Source organism: Mus musculus, chromosome 13 (assembly GCF_000001635.26).
Source record: "Mus musculus strain C57BL/6J chromosome 13, GRCm38.p6 C57BL/6J".
In the NCBI taxonomy this organism is placed as follows: domain Eukaryota; kingdom Metazoa; phylum Chordata; class Mammalia; order Rodentia; family Muridae; genus Mus; species Mus musculus.
The window spans coordinates 20,916,805-20,933,238 of NC_000079.6; the positions used below are offsets into that span (position 1 = coordinate 20,916,805).

At 41.0% G+C, this 16,434-nt stretch overlaps 1 protein-coding gene across 6 annotated transcripts in view; it reads left to right on the forward strand.

Annotated features, from left to right (window-relative positions):
- The window catches only part of Aoah (acyloxyacyl hydrolase), a 242,515-nt gene that overhangs the window by 122,702 nt on the left and 103,379 nt on the right, over nucleotides 1-16,434 (forward strand). For all 6 annotated transcript variants that reach the window (XM_011244309.1, XM_017315521.1, XM_011244310.1 and 3 more), the window contains one exon: nucleotides 256-350. In XM_011244309.1, coding sequence (XP_011242611.1) covers nucleotides 256-350 — 95 coding nt within the window. The remainder of the gene's footprint in view (nucleotides 1-255; nucleotides 351-16,434) is intronic.

Sequence of the window (16,434 nt, forward strand, 5' to 3'; positions counted from 1 at the left end):
GTTGCTGTTATGCTGAGCCAGAGAGCACACCTGTGTTTGTGGCCGCTTAGCTAGCAGTTCCAACAGCTGACAAATTCCACCCGCCTCCTAAATGCTCCCCTCACACTCTCCAACACATGAAAAGCGGCAATGCATCACTGTTGGGGTGTACTGTGCATTCCATACACACCAGGCTATCTGCTCACATAGCTACTCACTCTGGAGGCTGCCCACGGCTTGCATATATAAATAATGTAAATAAATTGTGCTTCCTAGGTTCACAGCCCAGGGGAATCATTTTGCTGGGAGACTCAGCTGGGGCTCATTTTCACATCCCCCCTGAATGGCTGACAGCTTCACAGATGTCTGTGGTAAGTAATTTTGGCAGTCCCCATTCCGGATGTGCTGGCCTTTGCATTTGTTCTCTGTGTTCTCATTGTGGAGCCAGCTCCAGACAGGTGCAGATTTCCCTTTGCAAAATCACTACTGCTACTATAAAGGTAGTGGGGGTGAGGGTGGGGGTGGGTTATCTCCACTGTCAGTTCCAGGCAAAGGGCTTCTCCTCCTCACCTTCTCAGGCTCAACCCAGCTCCCACCAGAATAAAGGCAAAGATGGCAGTCAAGCCCAGCTGCTATGCGGAAGGAACACAGTCATGTTTCAGATTCCCCTGGAAGTCAGGAGCGTGAGGAGTCTTTCCAGCTTGGATGCTGTCTATAATCAGGATGAGGCTGGAAAGAGCAGGCTTCTGGGCTCCTGATAGCCATGCTCCATGGGAGAGCATAAGGAACATAGAAACCTCCCACCCTTTCCTGAAGAACAGGAAGGTCCTGGAAGGTTTTTGGTTTTTTTGTTTTTTTGTTTTTTTTTTTTTTTTTTTTGGTTTTTGGTTTTGTTTTGTTTTGTTTGTAAAGAACATAGTCAACAGTCATCATAAACGATAGACTCGCAGCTAACACGGAAAGGAGGAAGATAGCAGTAATCACTGACCCTATCAAACACTGGGCAGTATGGAAGGGGTTTTCATGTGACAGATGATCAGATCGGGAATACAGGCAACTACACATACAGGCAAGTTCCACACCCACCGAATCAACCAACTATAGATAGAGGCTGCAAGCAGGTTATGTCAACAGCATTTGTAATAGGCATGCAGACTTTTTCTTGTCATTATTCCTTGAAAAATATAGCACATTAACCATTGACACAGCACTCATATTGTATTTGGGATTGTAAGTAATCCAGGGGTATTTAAAAGTGTCAGGGGCGGTTGGTGGTCATATGCAAATACTGTTCTATTTTATATAAGAGGCTTCAGTATCTAAAAATTTGGTAGTCAAAGGTACTCAGAAACCATTCCTCACAAATGCCAAGGGACTACAATACGGGGTGAAATAGAATGACAACTGATTGATTGTTCTTGGGTTAGCACTTGGGCACACACCTGCCAGCTTATCAGGAGGGCTATTATCTTCCCCAGTTAACCTGTGCAAACACCTAGGACTTATGTGGCAAAGGGTAAGACCAAGAGAGCAGGGCAGGGCAGTCTGGATGCCACAACCAAACAAAGGGCACCGTCATCTGCAGCTTCAGCTTCCTAAGGTGGGAGTTGTCATGAGAGAATGTGCCAATACCTGGGCTGGAGCCATCTACACAACTGTCAGGGCCCAGTGCAAAATAAAGGTAGAGATTTTGCTTTTCATAAAAATGCAAAATAGAGATGTGCATGGTAGGACACATCTATAATCTAATCATTTGTGGAAAGCATCAGGAATTAAAGACTTGCTTTAGGTTCATATTGAGTTTCCGTGTCTACCTCGGAGAACATACCCAAAGACCCCCAACAAGGTGGTCACAAGTATTCAGTAATGTAGCACACAGTACCTGGAACAGAACCTGCTCATCTCCAACTCTGCTTCCCCCTCCTGAATCTAGTGAACAGCAGCATCTAATGCTCCAGAGGGAGAGCAGACTGCGACCCCGACCCGTACCAGACTTCACTCTTTTCTCTCTGAGCACCTGGACACCCTGAGAGAGGCAGAACTCAGCACCACACCCTATCAGGCCTTTCAATAGTTTGAATTATGTATCTATGGCATCTGATCATCTGGAGTTGAAGAGTTGGCTCTAATAAACAAGAGACCAACACCACTGGAGTAAAACATTTGCTCCGTTTGAACAATTGGTGCTGGCTAGCTGAAGCTGAGAAATTATCTGTGATTAAGAATAGAACAGCATCACTGAGGACCATAAATCTGGGAGGAATCCCTAAAGGTCAGCATACAGAAGCTACAGTCCATAGGGGACCAGAGCTGCATACCGTGCTGGCAGCCAAACCCAAGTGTGTCTGCTTTAATGATAGGAAGGAGTGATAGAAGTCAACTGAGGCATAGGACTGTGTGGCAGAGCTGGAGTCCATGAGAAGAAACTGGGAGAGATTACTGTTAGAGGTGCAGCCACAGTTATGGTAGAAGGCCCAGAATTGAAGGGGTAGTGGAGAAAAGTTGAGACTTGGCACCATATTGCAAAGTTCACATCCCTAAAAGAAACCCAGAAAAGGCTATTTGTGAACGTGCAGCCAAGTTGCAGCAGAAAATGCCAGTACCATAGCACAACCACCAAGGACAGCCACAATTGGAGAGTGGAAACAGCCTGAGCCTATAAGAAAAATTAGGTCTGCTTCAGATGGCCGGCTGGGAAGAACCAACGACTCAGGCCCTTCAGAGCCTAGAAGGCTCATGAGTGGGTTCCAGATGTTAAGCACTGAACGTTTTATGCTGTTGAATTTGGTTTTGCTTTGATTTGATTTTTCCTATTTCCTGGTTAGAGAGACTTTAGATAATTAAAAAGATGGGATTTTTTAACATTTTAAGATTAGTATGTTTTAAAAGTTAGGATATTATATATTGTCATATTAATAGGAACATATCATTTTGGGGATAAGTTGAAGAGGAAAGGTTCTAGTTGAAAGAAGGTGTTTTCAAGTTGAAAGGCGTCAATTGTGCTCATTAGTTTTGAATCATTTTACTACAACTTAGAGCCATATCGGGAGAAAATGCAACTGAGAAAACACCCCCATTGGATTGTCCTATAGGCAAGTCTATAACACTTTATCTTGATTGATGATTGATGTGGGAGGGCTCAGCTGGCTGTGGTTCTCAACCTGGCTATTCCTGGCTGATGTTCCATAGAAGTGGTTCTCAACCTTCCTAGGGATGCAATGCAGTTCCTCAGGTTGTGGTGTCCCCCAACCACAAAATTATCTCATTGCTATTTCATAACTGTAATTTTGCTATTTTTATGAATTGTAAAGCTAGCTATCTGACATGAAGGGTATGTGATATGTGACTCCTGAAGGGATCGGGACCCCCAAGTTGAGAAACACTGCCTTAGAGCTATAAGAAACCAAGCTGTAGGAAGCAAGCAGGCGAGCAGCGTTCTTCCGTGGCCTCTGCATCAACTTGTGCCTTCAGGTTCCTGCCCTGTTAGAGTTCCTGCCCTGACTATGCTCAGTGGTGGACCGTGATACAAAAGTACAAGCTGAAGTAAGCTCTTTCCTCCTCAAGTTGCTTTTTACTGCAGGAATAGAAACTCTAACTAAGATGGTTGCTAAACTACAAGGTTCTCTTCTTTTCATTTTCTTTGGCAGTGTCCTCTTTAACACGGTGATTTTAATTTGCCATTAAACATTCTAACAAATTTTAAATCTTAAATTACCAGCATGGACATTCTGTTCATCTTTATGTTATGCAATGCTGTTCTTACATACAATAGAAAAAGCATTGGACTCATGTGAAACTGCCAAAATTTCACAATTATTTGGCAACTCATCATTGGAGGTTGCTTTGAACTGCTCAGAACAGAGAAAGACTAGCCGGACTCAGAGAGGCTGGAAGGATGCTCAGATAATCCCAGATCTTCCAGACCAAATGCTTCCTTAGACAGAAGGTACCCAGGACAAGTGCAGACTCATCGTCCCTGAGACACACAGACCTAAACCTTCTGGAGTTCCTAAAACACCTCAGAATTTCAATTCAATCAGGTACCTCCTTTGCTCATAACTTGCTATTCTAGGTCTGCAGTAGTCAGTTGAGTCTAACAGTCTTCAAATCTCTGCCCTGAGACAGGGCAAGTACTAAGTCAGGAGATGGAAATCACCTTCTTTGCCCACTGCTAGCAAGAAAACAACTGTTTCCATTCCAGACCCAAACTCTTACTTTTCTTGTGCCTAGTTTCCCACAGGGTCAGGGGGCACCATCAGAAGACAGACCTTCCCCTATTATACTACACAGCCACTATTCCATTGGAGAAAACAGCATCTGCAGAGGAAGGAGTTGTATTGGGAGAATGAGTCGCCAAATTCCCTTGGAGATGGCAGAAAACAGAATCCTGTATGGGTTTAGCTTCCTGCTACCTCATTGGCGCATGTTTATGTAACACTTCCAATGCAAATAGATGACTCTTAAGCTCTTAAGCAGAGCATTAAACCAGGTGCCAAGTCTTTCTGAACACAGAGCTCAGAGTTGCTTTTGTAGCCATGAAGTCCTGCATGCATCTGACCCAGAGCCCTGCAAGTGATAGTTCATGACTGAAGTACACTTCTGGGTTGGACTTGGCTCAAGCAGTGCAGTAAGAAACGTGAGGTACACAACAGATCATGGCAAGAACCTCCCTGTCCATTATAGCTAGAGGGTATGCATGTTCATGGATGGGGGGCAGAGTGGAAGCCCTTATCATGTAGCCATCCCTGAATGTGATTCTTCTGGCTCCCAGAATGCAAAAACCAATCTCAAGTCATCAAACTTCAGAGTTAAATGTTCTCTCCAAATTAAGTAGATTGACCACTAACCCAAACACTCTCCAAACACCCATCCCCTGGTCCTGTTGGAAAACTGAGCAACATGGAAGCACATCTGAACATCTGAATATACAAAATACTTGGGTAGGAAAAAAGGTGCTTTTGGGGGACTGGAGTAATGACTTAGTGGAGTAATGGTTAAGAGCACTTGCTGCTCTTGTGGAGGATCTTGATTCAATTCCCAGTACCATGTGATGCCTCACAACCATCCATAAGTCCAGGTTCACAGAGTATGATATGACACTTCCTTTTAACCTCCTCGAGAACCAGGCACACATGTGGTTCATACACATGAACACAGGTAAAACATTCCTACATGTAAAATAGGGGGAAAAAATCTAAAAGGAATTTTTATGTATCCATTTGAGAAATGGCTAGAGGAAGGAAAGTGATTTGTAGAAAACAGTAAATTCCAAATCTTGACAATGATTGGCAGGAGATGGTGCTGACAGCAATGCAGGATCAAGGAAAACTGCTCTTACCAGAGGCACAACTGGAGCACCAATACCAACCAGGAAGCTGGAGCGCACCAAAAGCAGGATGTCCAAAGGAGTCATCTGACTCAGGAACCTGGGAGTCTCAGAGGAAGATGAAGCATTTGGGATGAAAGGCATGTCAGGAGGTCCTAGGTGCTGAATAAGAAACCCAGAAAGAGAAAAGCCAACAGCAGAGAGAAAGCTGTGACTCACCAAATAATAATAAAATTATGGTCTTTGATCAAAACTCCCACTGAGGTCAAAGTATCAACACAAACTTCTTCCTCATCATGTCCTACTTTTATTTCCAAAGATCAAGCAAAATCTTGCAAATGTTCTTCTGAAAATGAGGGAGGACAAAAAGAAACAGGTAGACAATAGGAACAATCCATTTGGCTTTGGCTTTCATCACAATGCTGAATTTTAAAGCCCAATGAAGTCCCTTCCACAGTGCTTTGGGAGGAAAGAATATACATCCAAAATTCTATGCAAGCTATTCTCTCTCAAAGCTATGCAACATTTTCTGAGGCTTAAAAAACATACCAGACATACACCATCCCAGGGTGGGCAGCATTCAAGAAATACCCCAGTGTCTTTATCATGATACTATAAGAGGAAGCCAAAGGAAATAATCTTAAATACAGTTCTGTAAATTTTTAGTGTTTGCAATAACAAAGAAGTGTAAAGTTAAAATACAAATGCTGAGATGACTTAATGCATAAGATGGCTGAAGAACTGAGAATCCTATACTTCTGAAGACTCTAAATACTTCACCAGGAAACTCAAATCTGAATAACTGAGTTAGGATTGACACCAGCCAAGTAAAAGGCCATGTGTAGTCACACACTTGTAACCCCAGCACTGAAGGACAGAGAGAGGTGCAGGCTGGGAACTTGCTCTTCAGCAATCAAAGAGATTGAAGCATAATAAAAAGTCTCCCAAGGAACTCCAGCAGATGGATTCACTGTGCAATTCCACCATACTTTGAAGAAGTGACACAAAGACTCCTCAGTCTGTCTCATAAAATAGGAAGGCAAGACACTTCCAACCGCATGCCATGAAGACAGATCATCCCAATGTCAAGAGCAGTTAAAGAACACAAGAAACAAAACTGTAAACCAATTATCCTCATAAACACAGATACAAAAAGCCCCAATAAAATTCTTGCAAATCAAATTTTAAAACACACTAACTTGATTATATACCTTTTCTTCCCAAGCATGCAAGGTTGGTTCAAAACAGGCAAAATAAGAAGTTTAATTCAACCTGTAAATAGACTGAGGGACAGAAACTTGACAACCATCTCAATTGATGAATAAGCAAACAGCCTTCAGTAACTCTTCCTGACAAGAACCACGAAGAATCTAGGAATAGAACATAACTCAACTTAATAAAACCTATACATGACAAACACACAGCCAACATTATTCTAAATGGGGAAAATATCAAAACATTTCCTCTAAATCTTGATCAAAACAACAGTGCCTCTTCTCTCTGGTATTCAATATCTAGTATTCAGTATCTAGTATTCAATATCTAGTATTCAATATCTAGTATTCCATTTCTAGTATTCAATATCTAGTATTCAGTATCTAGTATTCAGTATCTAGTATTCAATATTAGTATTCAGTATCTAGTATTCAATATCTAGTATTCAGTATCTAGTATTCAATATCTAGTATTCAGTATCTAGTATTCAATATCAATTCAATACTCAAAATCTTATCTAGAGGAACAAGACAGCACGAAGAAACCAAAGCTTACAGATTGAAAAGGGAGAAGATAAATTACCCTTATGTGCTGATGACATGATCCTATACTTCTGAAGAATCTAAATACTTCACCAGGCAACTCAAATGTGAAAAACATTTCAGCAAAGAAGCAGGATACCAAATCAACATATAAAAGTCTATAGCTTTTCTGTATGCCAGTATAGAAACTTTTACCAAGAAACATCTATTCACAATAGCTTCAAAATACTAAAATTTTTAGGAATAAATGTAGCCAAGATAGACCTTAACAATGAAAACTTTAGGATGTTGAAGAAAGAAGTTGGAAACATCACTAAAAATATTGAAAGGGCTTCCATTTTTATTGATAGGCAAAGTCAATGTTGCAAAAATGGCTGTACTACAAAAAGTAACCTACAGATTCAATGAAATTCCCATTAAAATCCCAGAAAAAAAATCTTAAAATTTATATGGAACAAATAACATCAATTATTAGCATAAAGAGCCATGCTCTTCAATGGAGCTGGTGAGATGGCTCAGTGGTTAAGAGCGCCGGCTGCTCTTCTGAAGGTCCTGAGTTCAACTCCCAGCAACCACATGGTGGGTCACAACCATCCATAACGAAATCTGATGCCCTCTTCTGGGAGTGTCTGAAGACAGCTACAGTGTACTTACATATAATAAATAAATAAATAAATAAATAAATAAATAAATAAATAAATCTTTAAAAAAACATAATCTCAATTTATATTACACGAACAGCATGCTACTGGCACAAAGGCAGGCATGTAAACCAGTAGAATAGAATAGAAGACCCAGAAATAAATGAACACAGTTACAATGACCTAATTTTTGACCGATCTATCAAATGCATACACTGGAGAAAAGACAGTCTCTCTTTAACAAATAGTGCTGGGGAAACTGGATTTCCATGTATAAAACATTGAAACTAGATCTAGTATCTAACATTTTCCATTAAAAAAAAATCAATGTAGAGGGCAGTCAAAAGCATTAATATAAGATATGAAATTTTAAAACTACTAGGGGAAAGCACTTCAAAATTCAGGCATAGACAATGATTCTTTTGAACGGGACTGCAACAGCACAGGATATAAAGTGGGTTTAAATGAAATTAAGAGGTTTCTTTACATGGAAGGTTATAGTAGAGTGAAGATACAGACTCAGAATGGTAAAAAAAAAATCTTTGTCACCTATACATCAGATGGGAAATTAATATCAAGATATATAAAGAACTACAAAAATGGAACATCCCAAAGGCCAAATCCTGCTATCAGCAATGGCTCACTAGAGTGAAGAGACAGCTCTTGGAAGAAGAAATAAAAACAATAATTGATATTTTTAAAACGCAACATCCTTAGCCATGAGGAAATGTAAATTAAGCTGGCTGAAGATTCCATCTCACTGAAATTTTCTAAGAACTAAATCCTTAAAGATTCCATCTTTCCATCGTCAGAATGACTATTGTCAAGAAAACAGATTCTGGCAAAGATGTGGGGAAATGAAAACTGATGTGACCACCATGAAAATGAGTGTAGACATTCCTCAGGAATCTGAAAATAGAATTGCCATATGATTGAGCTATCTTACATATGAAGAATGCTAAGTCTCCGTGGTGTGTACCACAGAGGTACCTTCCACATCTGTGTTTAAGGCTGAGTTATTCACAGTGCACAGGAAATTGAGCAGACTGCCTACCTATCAACACATGAATGTGTAATTTGCAATGGAATTTTATATGGCCATAGAGAAAAATGAAATCATGGCATTTGTAGGAAAATGGGTACAACTAGAAGTAATAATGTTGAATGAAAAAAAAGTCTGATTCTGAAAGATAAATACTACATGTTCTATCTCATATGCAGAACTTGAATTTAAACTCTCTTACAAAAATACCCATGTATGTTATATAAGTGACATGAAGGTCACAAAGCTATAAGGGGATCATGATAGGGAAGAAAGAGATTTTAAGAGAGCTGTGACATAGGGTGATGGAAGATGTGATTGTGATAGTTAGAAAGGGGACCAACTAAGGAAAGAAGGACATCAACTAGGGGAGGGGACATGGGATAGCACTAGGGAAGGCAATGAGTGAGACCCCTCATAAGGACACATACTATGAAAATGCCACCATGAAACTTGTTCTTTTGCACTCTAACCTTTAAATAGACAAACCAATATGGAAGCTGACTTAGAGAGGAGACTCCATCAAACTACTCCAAAGAAGGACTGTCCCACCTCTAAATTCTCATAGCCTCTAACATATGAGCAGAGTGAATAAAACTAGCTTGAAGATCACAAGCTGGGGTTTCCATAGCCCATGAGGAAAGAATGATAAATAAGATGTATATCCCATAGGACAAAAGCAATATTTGCACTTGAATTATGAATAATCTTTTCTGCAGAAAAGAGGGAGTCACCAAGAAGATTTTTGCAGGCATGCACTTCATCAAGGCTGGCAGTAGGCCCCACCTAGAAGCCTAAATGTTTTATGTGGGCTGTCATGGTCTTCATCTGCTGTGTGCAAAAGCTAACTGATTAAATGACTGCACAGTGGTGATTGTCAGTGTAGATTTGGATTCCCTGCCCCCACCAATAAATAGCTTTGAGATATGACTGTGGAAGTGGGTTGATGAACTTTAGCATAGTAGTGTACACCTTTGATGCTAGCACCCGGAAAGCAGAGGCAGGCAGATCTCTATGCGTTTGAGGCCAGTTTAGTCTACATAGAGTTCCAGGGCCCCTAGTGGTACATAGAGATGTTAGGTCTTTAAAGGGGGAGGGCAGCATGCTGAGGTAGAAATAAAGGAGGTATGAAAGTAATCAGTATTTACAAATATCAACATGGTCACAATACTCTATGTAGAAAGAGACCAATGTTATTTTTGTGTCTTTTAATCATCTGTTTTAGGCTGTTGCTATTTCTAGGTTCTGAAAAAGGTCTTCAGGTTGACATTCGTCTACAGGGTCAGCCCAGCTACTAGCATCATGAACCAGTCATTTGTATAGTATATCACGTGATAAGAGTGAAGCCAGGACAAGAACAAAAGAGGCATCTCATTTAGTAAGTTGATATTGAAAATAAACTTTTATCACGCAGTTATTACAATAGCCACCAATCATTCCAAATGCCAGTGACTTAAAACAACAGTGATTTGTTCTCAAATAACCGAGTCACCTGAGGTTACCTATTGTAGGCCACACTGTGTTGGTTTTAGATCCAAGCTCCATATTAGACCCTAGCCAGGTTTATATGTTGCTCGTCTTTCATAGATAGATAATGTGTCCTGATCATACTCTTCTCAAAATGATGGCCCCCTATACAAACACACTTACTGCATCATATCCTCCGCTAAACCAGCTTAGAGTCACATGATGGTAGTACCTCTCAAAGGAGAAAGAAGTATATCTGCCTAAAGTAGGAAAGGGAGTGGAGTAATGATTTGCTTTGATGCTTTTATTAATTATAAGTGTCAAGCTGGAGAGATGGCTCTATTGTTGAGAGCACAGACTGCTCTTCCAAAGGCCCCTGGTTCTATCCCAGCACACAGGATGCTTCGGAACCATCTGTAACTCCATTTCCAAGGGATTTGAGGCCCTCTTCTGGCCTCTGAGGGCACTAAATATGTGTGATGCATACACATACAGACAGGAAAAACACATTTACACATGAAAAATTAACATCAGTGAGAGCTAATTTTTTAAAAAATTATAAATGTCAAGTATGTAGTGAATAAAAAGATAAAATACTGAAATTATTAAGAACTGTTAAAAATGACTTCTTAATTCTACCATCTAGACAAAAGTATCTTAACATTTGTACTGGCTAGTTTTGTGTCAACTTGACACAGCTGGAGTTATCACAGAGAAAGGAGCTTCAGTTGAGGAAATGCCTCCAAGAGATCCAACTGTAAGGCATTTTCTCAATTAGTGATCAAGGAGGAAAGGCCCCTTGTGGGTGGGACCATCTCTGGGCTGGTAGTCTTGGTTCTATAAGAGAGCAGGCTGAGCAAGCCAGTAAAGAACATCCCTCCATGGCTTCTGCATCAGCTCCTGCTTTCTGACCTGCTTGAGTTCCAGTCCTGACTTCCTTGGTGATGAACAGCAGTATGGAAGTGTAAGCCGAATAAACCCTTTCCTCCCCAACTTGCTTCTTGGTCATGATGTTTGTGAAGGAATAGAAACCTTGACTATGACAACATTTAAATATCAAACAGGTTTTCAAATATTTTAAAATATTGTCTCAGAAAAGAGGATATAATAAGAACAGGACCAATTTTGCAAAGTCATCTATCACCCCACATCTCAGATTTTTCTTGCTATTTCTCCACTCATTTCCTCTGCGTCCTCACTATATATACGTCTGTATGTGTTTAGTCACTAGAAATTTCCAGTTGGTCAGTTAGCACTCACTGTTGTCTTATCCGTGTTTGTGTTTTGTCTGTAGGTGATCAGTTTTGTTAATGCCCAGAGTGCCGTTTTCAGTAGACATGTAGCCATGTACCAAACCATCCAGGCATAACTGGATGCTGAGCTGCTTCATGCCTGCTTCAGGACTATTATGAATTATGCTCCTTTAAATAAATACTTCCTATTTTAAAGAAATTTTATGTACATAATTACATCATTTATGATAGGAGTCAGCTAGGTATGAAAATTATGTCCAGCAGATATGTATGAAATCTGTTGAGCTCAGAAGTCTCAGGTTTCTGTAGTTTGGCTTTTAGTGCTTGTGGCGTGTGTTGACTGTATCAACTACATCTCAGGCAGTATCTCTAGAGCCATACTAGGTATGTCCAGCTGCAGAGTACTATCCATGCACTGTTTAAATCAACAGGCACTATCAGAGCCTCCTGTGCCCTGAGCCATGTGATTGACAGAAGCCAGGTCCCCATTGACCCTCTGTAGCTCATGAGAAAGCACACACCAGAAATGGCAATTCCCAAGCATTCCAGTCTGGGAAGCGTACCTGCCCCCACACTAAAGGGAAGGCTTCATAGAGGAAGAAACACATCTTTTAAATGGAAGAATGATTTGCGTGCAATCACTTGCTCGAAGAACTAGAAGTGTCAGACTCAATAGTGGAAAGACTGCATGGACAAAGCTTTGAAGCAACAATTTTGATGAAGGTTAGCTGAAAACTCACCAAACACGTGTGAGAAACCAAGATTAGAGCTGTGTGGGAGGGGGATCTCCAAGGGGCCTGAAAGCCCTGGAGAATTGAATTCATAGTTCATCCAGAGCCCTGAAGGGCTTAATGCTGCAAAATTTGCTGGTCATATTTGAACTGCAGAAAATTTACTGGATTTAACGGGCACATTAGTTTAGAGGCAAACTTGAAGCAGGGAAACTCAATCTAGGAGGCTGTTAGAGTTGTAGTACAGTGTCCTAAACTAGAAAGAAGCCAAAGAAACAGACAACTCATATGCCATCTAGAATCAGAGCAGACATGCATCCAGATGACAATTACTAAAGAGGTCACTGTTTTAATCAGTTTTTGTCACTGTAAAAAAAAATACCCAGAATAATTAACTTGTAAAGGTTTTAGTTCATTTTAGATCTTCCAGTTTAAGGTTAATTAGCCCTATTGCATTAGGCCTGTGCTGAGACAGCTCAGAGAGACCATGTTACAGAGCAAAACTGTCTACTTTCTGGCCAGGAAGCAAGTTGTCACAGGTTCTCACAGTCTACCTCAGGGTCACACTATCAGTGACCTAGGGACTTCCTGTTAGTCCCTCTTCTCCAGGAGTCTACAACATTCCAACAACAGTAAGGTAAGGACCCAGCATTTAACACATAGGACTTTAGGGAACATGCACACACATGTGTGTGGTGTCTTCAGCAATAAGAGCCACCTCTCAACCCCTGAGAGGCAACCAAAGGCTATATCATTAATAGTCTCTATTGCTATGGGAATCACTTGGGCCACCCTGATCCATCATTTGAATGGAGTGTTCTTGTGCCTGCCACTGGGGGCTTTTGAGAGCCTATGGTTCTTGTGGAGAGTACTGTCAATCCAAGTGGTATAATTTCCATATGTAGTCAGAAAGATGATAATACATAGTTAGATAGATAGATATTCGTTCTTATATTTATTTCAGAATTTTAGATAAATATAAAATAATATGATTCTTTGAGGCTTTACCAACTTGTGTTACTTATCTCTTGTTGCTCCTCCTTTTAAAACCATATACACACAAACAACAGAACCTGACTCATCCAGTTGTATTTATGTTTGTGTGTGTGTGTGTGTGTGTGTGTGTGTGTAAAACATTAATAACCAAAGAATGAGAGCTATCATCTTGAAAGTGGGGTAGGAAAATGGGAGGACACTCAAGGGAAAAAGGGAGGTGATAAACTGATATAATTCTATTTCAATTAAAAATATATTTAAGAGCCAGGCGTGGTGGCACACGCCTTTAATCCCAGCACTCGGGAGGCAGAGGCAGGTGGATCTCTGAGTTCGAGGCCAGCCTGGTCTACAAAGTGAGTTCCAGGACAGCCAGGGCTATACAGAGAAACCCTGTCTCGAAAAACAAAAATAAATAAATAAATAAATAAATAATATATATATGATTAATAATGTATTTGAAAAATATGTGAAAATGTTAACAATTCTATAGAGGGCCAGGTAAAAGAACATTTAATATTTTAGAATACTATAATCTCTATCGTAACTACTTAGCTTGCTGTTACCATATGAAAGCAGCAACAGACAGTATGTAAGTTAATTAATGTGGCTGTGTTCTAGTAAAATGAATTTCCATCATAGAAAGTGGGCAGGTTTTAGCCCACGGGCCATAATGTGCTGAGCCCTGTCCGACAATAGTTTCCTGTGTTCACACATGTTTAAGGCTATGGGAAAGCAAGCTGTTCTGTCCCTTCTGAGATCATTCAGCATGCCTTGCCTTTGTCTTCCAATAAGGCAAAGCATTCTACCCCAATCTCTCCACTGGAAAGTGTCCACTGCCCTGTGCTTTCTCCCTGCAACAGGCTCTCCACCCTAACCTGCCACCCTCCAGTTAGGCAGCCCACACCTCAGAGCCCTGTTCACTGTAAATCAGGTTAGGAGTGTATTTGTAGCTCAGTGAGGAGAATGGCGAGTCAGCCTCATGGTTCCAGGCATCATTCCTCTGAGGGCCAGAAGATGCTCCTGCCCCTTCCTCCCTTGATAAACAGCCTTGACGTCTCTCCAGCACATCAGAACCTTAGTGATGAAGCACAAATCAAGCTACTTGCCTCAAGAGGAAGACCTCAATTTAGAAAGGTTTCAAAGAAAATCAGAGTAAATCAAGGAACACGGATGGTATTGATTGGATTTTTTTGTTTTTCCTGTCAAAGTTAAAACAATAACAGCTTGGGTTGCTTTATCAGAAAAGAAGGCATGGTTAAAAGATCATGGAGGCCAACAGTAGGCACTGCCCTCCCGCTTGCTCACCCATCTGCTCAAGTGCTGTTTTCAAAATATTAAATGCAGCCACTCATTGGACTGGCATTACGTGATGGGCTGGGGAAGAAAGTAAAAGAAGAGAAGAGGTTCTGAAAAAAAACAATTTCTCGAATATTCGTTCTGCTTGTGAAACTGTTGCCTGTCCTATTATAACCTCTTTGCATGACCCCTGCTAGGCTGTTGTCTGTAGGGTAAGGAGCACAGACTGAATTTTGTGCTGTGTCAAGGACAAAAATGAATCCTTAATCTGGCAGCAGAAAATGCATATTCACCCGAGAGTTTGAAACGAGGTCTTTTAAGCCCTGTGTGCTTCGTTCCTGTTTGAGATGCCTCTGTGTGTCAGCTTAGCATCTCTTTATTAGCCCACAAACCACGCAGACAGGATCAGGGCTTCTGCAGCCCCTTGCTCCCCACCCACTTTGCTTCCCATACTCTGGATTTCTTGGGTACTTAAAAAGCTTCCACCATGCATAAAGGCTTATTTTCATGGTGCCCATAAAATATGGAAATCAGTCTGAGTTCATGTCCACTCCTGAAATATCTGAGCATTTTCAGTACTTTTTAAATTTTTTTTTAAGATGAGGAAAGGCTGCTGTGTGATAAAAACTGAACAAAATTGCATTTCCTGCTTGTCTGACAACTTGCAGGGCAGCAGGTGAAAGATGCTAAGTGGTGAGAAGGAATTCTTCAGTTCTAGTTATCACTCATTTATTCTAGCAGAGAAAGACAACTGTGCTAGCCACAGTGAGGTCCTTTCTGTAGCAGCCATCACAAAATAAAAAAATGCTCTTCTGCTCCTTTCCTATTCTTGAGCATGGGTGACATGGCTCATTCCTGGCTTCTGTGCCTTCTCACAGTACTCAGAATGAGCAGGTCAGTTGGTCTTTTCCTTCCAATAGGGTGCAAATCTAGTATTTCAGCCCCCAGTGCCTTCTGAGAAGATTAAAATGCCAAGTACCCATGGTTGTGAAAATCTGAGAGGTGGAATTATTTTAAGCAACATACATCTGAAAGGAAAGGCATTTATAATTGCCCACCCCACATCCCCGTCTCCCAGTCAGTAGGTGCCATCCCATCTCCATCAGGACTCAGTCCGTTCCTGTGCTACCCAGTGAGCACTAGGACCAGAGAACAATTCCTTGTCCTCAGGTTATTCATGTCTACACTTGGCTTCACCCACCTCCAAATTAACCACTATATGGATCCCATTTAATTAGTGCATCTCAGGGAAACCCCCAAGAATCTCAAAACCATTGGGACATAGGAAGAAGAAACTCAGCCATTTAAAAAAATAGTAATTTGGTATTTGAAAAAGTACTTGACCTCCTTAGCCATCAGGAAATGCAAGTTAAAATTTCTTTGAAATTTCATCTTGTATTCTTGCCTTCCAAATCAGAATGTCTGTCATCAAGAAAATGGCAGAGTTAGAGGAAGGACTAAAGGAGCTAAAGAGTTTGCAACCATATAGGAAGAACAACAATATCAACCAACCATACCCCCCCCACACACACACACCAGAGCTCCCAGGGACCAAACCACCAATCAAAGAGTATACATGGAGGGCCCCATGGCTCCAGCTGCATGTGTAGCAGAGGATGGCCTTGTCTGGCTCAGTGGGAGGAGAGGCCTCTGGTCCTGTGATGGCTCAATGCCCCAGTGTAGGGAAATTGAGGGTGGGGAGGTAGGAGTGGGTGGGTGGGTGGAGGAACATCCTCATAGAAGCAGGGGAAGGGAGGATGGGATAGGGGGTTTTCAGGGGAGGAACCAGAAAAGGTGATAACATTTGAAATGTAAATAAAGAAAATATCCAATTAAAAAAAAAAGAAAAGGAAAGTAAAAAGAAAGAAAACCATCAACAAGTGTTGTCGAGGATGAGGATAAAGAACCCAGTGCACTTTTGGCAGGACAATAAACTGGTAGGGCTC